Source organism: Monopterus albus, unplaced genomic scaffold (genome assembly GCF_001952655.1).
Source record: "Monopterus albus unplaced genomic scaffold, M_albus_1.0 scaffold20.1, whole genome shotgun sequence".
NCBI classification, from domain to species: Eukaryota; Metazoa; Chordata; class Actinopteri; order Synbranchiformes; family Synbranchidae; genus Monopterus; species Monopterus albus.
Window position 1 is genome coordinate 1,677,041 of NW_018127900.1, and position 2,446 is coordinate 1,679,486.

A 2,446-nucleotide genomic window follows, 5' to 3' on the forward strand; every position below is an offset into this window, starting at 1 on the left:
AACACAGTTATAAAAGTGATGATAAAGTAACTAATCCACACGAAGTTAAAAGTCTTTGTGACGACGGATGTTACTTTCATTTTCTTTGTTCAAACTGCGAGCTGGATGAATGGTGCAGGTTTGCTTCTCTCAGACAGGTTCCAACAGGTTTAATAAGCACTCTTTAAAAATCTTGTGTGATTGATGTGTATTGAAATGCTACTTGGCAAAGGGCACACCCAGAATCACAGAAGATAGGATATATGTGACAGGTAAACAATTAAGGTCAAACGGAAACTTAATTAAGGTCAAAGGTCAGCTTAAACAAAGTGATGCAGCTCTTTAAAAGCATCAGTATCAAAAGAAAAGGCAGAAAGAAGACATCACATTTCATATTTAAAGTCTTCAGACAAATTAGAATATGTGACATGCTTTGGCCACAAATTCCTCAAAAGCTCATAGGACAAATGATTACAGGTATGGATAAAGACTTGACTGACATAAATTAAACCATGTCAACAAAAATATGAATCCTGTGGCAAACATTAAATTGATCTGACACTGCAGACAGTACAGAGAGACATTTCCAATTTGCCTTTTGGTCAGGTGTGGCTTTCAAACTCTGTTGCTTATTGTGCAATTTCAATGAGCGTGCAAGCCTTATGTTATAATTACTGGGGGAAAAGTATCAGACTGTTCCCCATGGGAATTCTGCTGGTGGCACAACTGGCACATGGACTTCTTGGGTGTTTATTTTAAAACTGTGCACATTAGTGATGTTATAGCAGTCAAAACTCACATATGAAAACAATTTCTATATGATGTTTGACTTACTTTTCCTTTGTGATCATGCCTTGAGTTAAATTTGAGCAATTTATCCTGAGGGGGGCATGAATGTGTGTAACAAATTTCACAACAATCTGCCCGATGACCATTTTCCTCAGAATCACAAATGTCAGCATGCTTGTGGTGCTAGAGGAAAGGTTAGGGGATCAAAATAGTCTCTGGGATAAATTCCTGATATCTGTACTAAATTTACTGAAATGTAGTAAAGGGCAAATATAAAATGAAAGGTGGGGACGGCCAAAGTCACTGTGGTCTTTCTGTTGTTTCACAAATGCCTGTATAAAATATTTCATGGCCACTAATCAAATGCTTATTGAAATATTTAAACCCAGACTGAAGAGGTGGGCCGACCAATTGCATCAGTACTGCAAAACTGACCAGTGTAAGTGTTTGACAGATGACAGATTTTGACATTAACAGCTGTTTCTATATGACACACAGCTACTGAATCAGTCAAAAATAGATAACTACCAAAATCTGCAAGGCTTTGTACCCTGTTCCAGCTGGATCTGAAACATCTGAAAAGAACATAAGCTTTCACTTATCACACACAAGACATGATGATTAGAATTTGTTTTCTTTCATCCACACAAATTGGACCTGTTCGTACACAACAAAGTTGTGTGTTAGAAAGAGATGAGTGAAAAGGCTGTAGCAGATGCACATCAATCAATTTGTGTGCTGGATTACTCTGTAAACAGTTTACAACAAGCATCTTGTAATTTACCTTTAAATATCAAATCTCAAGACTGGCCTTTGTTGTCCCATCTTGAACCGTATCCTCTGTTAACACTACATTTAGTTTTCTGTGAATGGAAGCTGTCTAATATAATTACAGAAGTTCAATTGATCAAAACTGATTAAATCATAATAATTACTTTGGGGGAATTCTCAGTAGTGATCTCTGTGGGGTAATAATACATTCCTTTCAATCATACTCACTTTCATGCACAGGCACACAAACACGCAGATGGAAGATAAACAAGTCTTATTAGTGCATATCTGAAAAAAGGGGTAATTATTCTGAGCCTGGGATGAATAACAACAAACAATACAAGGTTGTTTTTTTTTTGGCAGAGATTCATTTTATATTTTTCTCCCATTTTCAACATACAGTATTTCAACTACACAAGAAGTAACTGCTCAAGCATTGCTGTTCAGGTTTTTATAGGGATAACTAGCAGACTTCAATCTCCAACTTATTTACAGTGTTTTCTGCTATAACTTATTTGAACTCCGAGGGGTGTTACTGAATATCCCGTCACATAGACATTTCATTTACACTATGTGCATTAGTATATACATTTCTATGATGGGAACAAACATGAAATCTAATGTTTTCATAACAATTACTATGATTCCTCTATAGGATCTGGATAGAAGTAGCTAATCAGTAAACAAGTTAAAAGTAACGTTGTCTGTGAGAAGCTGTCCTTACAGATACAGAATTAGCACAGCAGTGGGGGTTAAGGGATAACAAAGTTTGACTTGGCATTTCGTTGGTTCAGGATTCTCAAGGTTAATAGAGGGACAGAGAAGATCTTCATTTCTGTTGCACTTGCAAGCTCTGAAGAAGGACCTCCACAGATGTAATATTAGTACTGAGTCTGTCCTCTGGTGG

General features: G+C 36.7%; 1 protein-coding gene across 1 annotated transcript in view; it reads right to left on the reverse strand.

The window, feature by feature from the left end:
- Positions 1-2,368: 2,368 nt before the first annotated feature.
- The window catches only part of avp (arginine vasopressin), a 1,270-nt gene continuing 1,192 nt past the window's right edge, over positions 2,369-2,446 (reverse strand). Inside the window, exon 4 of the mRNA XM_020593939.1 lies at positions 2,369-2,392. Coding sequence (XP_020449595.1) covers positions 2,369-2,392 — 24 coding nt within the window. The remainder of the gene's footprint in view (positions 2,393-2,446) is intronic.